The sequence below is a fragment of the Glossina fuscipes genome, unplaced genomic scaffold (genome assembly GCF_014805625.2).
Source record: "Glossina fuscipes isolate IAEA_lab_2018 unplaced genomic scaffold, Yale_Gfus_2 60206, whole genome shotgun sequence".
NCBI classification, from domain to species: Eukaryota; Metazoa; Arthropoda; class Insecta; order Diptera; family Glossinidae; genus Glossina; species Glossina fuscipes.
Window position 1 is genome coordinate 1,086 of NW_024002680.1, and position 1,652 is coordinate 2,737.

General features: G+C 34.0%; 1 protein-coding gene and 1 pseudogene across 1 annotated transcript; one reads left to right on the forward strand and one right to left on the reverse strand.

Annotated features, from left to right (window-relative positions):
- On the reverse strand, positions 1-432 carry LOC119643317 (histone H4). Its single transcript, XM_038042656.1, has one exon. It carries the CDS (start codon positions 360-362, stop codon positions 51-53), a length of 312 nt encoding a protein of 103 aa, XP_037898584.1. The 5' UTR covers positions 363-432; the 3' UTR covers positions 1-50.
- Positions 433-645: 213 nt separating this feature from the next.
- LOC119643316 lies at positions 646-1,237 on the forward strand (annotated as a pseudogene).
- The last annotated feature ends 415 nt before the right edge of the window (positions 1,238-1,652 follow it).

The following is a 1,652-nucleotide window of genomic DNA, read 5'->3' on the forward strand; positions in this document are numbered from 1 at the left end:
TTTTTTTTTTTTTCATATTCTCATTTTCTGTTCAAGCAATTTCTTGCAATTTAACCGCCAAAACCATATAAAGTGCGGCCTTGTCTCTTCAAAGCATAAACGACATCCATTGCTGTAACTGTTTTTCGCTTAGCATGTTCAGTATATGTGACAGCATCACGAATAACATTTTCTAAGAAAACCTTCAAAACACCACGGGTTTCTTCATAAATCAAGCCTGAGATACGTTTCACACCGCCACGACGAGCCAAACGTCTGATAGCCGGTTTTGTTATACCTTGAATATTATCACGCAACACTTTACGATGACGTTTAGCACCACCTTTTCCTAAGCCTTTACCACCTTTACCACGTCCAGTCATTTTTTCGTATTTTTCACTTTTCACTTATTCACACAAAGCACTTTAGAAACACTGATGCCGTTTGCCTCAAACACACCAGTATTTATACAAATTTCAACGCAACTCAACACAAAACAAACGTAATGCATACACACATGCACCCATGCATAGTATAAAAGCACTTCGTTAACACGACATTCGACGCACGAAGACATGATGTGTTGTTTATTATTATGTATAACAACAGTAGTTGTAGTAGTAGTAGTAGTTTTACTGTAAATTTTTCTATATAAGCATGGCATAACCCCATATAAAGTTAATAGTGAAGTGATCAGTGCTAAGTGTTTGGTGTTCAGTGTTCAGTGTTCAGTGCTCTAAATATCTTGTTTGTGAAAATTGAATTGGTTCCAGCTGTAAAAGAAGAAGAAGAAAATAAAAAAGAATGGCTCGTACAAAGCAAACTGCTCGTAAATCAACTGGCGGTAAAGCACCACGTAAACAGCTGGCTACAAAAGCGCTCCAGCTACTGGTGGTGTTAAGAAGCCTCATCGGTATCGTCCTGGTACAGTTGCTTTGCGTGAAATACGTCGCTATCAAAAAAGTACCGAATTATTAATACGCAAATTGCCATTTCAACGTTTGGTGCGCGAAATCGCTCAAGATTTTAAAACAGATTTGCGTTTCCAAAGCTCTGCTGTTATGGCCTTGCAGGAAGCTAGTGAAGCGTACTTAGTCGGCTTGTTTGAAGACACAAATTTATGCGCTATTCATGCTAAACGAGTTACAATTATGCCTAAAGACATTCAACTGGCTCGACGCATTCGTGGAGAACGTGCATAAATTATGCAAGTTAGGCAAAATAATGCATTTTATGAAACAATCGGTCCTTTTCAGGACCACAATATTTTTAATAAAAAAGATATAAAATATTTGTCTGAATTTACTTTATATATTTTTTTAATTAAATAAATTTAAAGAAGCGGTATATTGAGAAAGATGGCCTTTTTTTTTATTTTCTACTTTTATAAGCCTTATGTATTATACACATATGTTGTTTGTGTGAGCGTTTTAGGACAATTTTTTCATTTTAACTATTAAATAAACGTAGCCGGTGCATTTAATATATCTTTCGATATGTATACACGTACACACACTTATTATGTATACTACGTACATATGAGTATGCCTATGTATATATTAACTTGCGTATATAATATATACATTATATATTATTTTATTCGTATAAAAGCAATTATTAACAATTGTTAAATAATAAACGATAATAATTGTATTTTTTTTTATGTAAATATG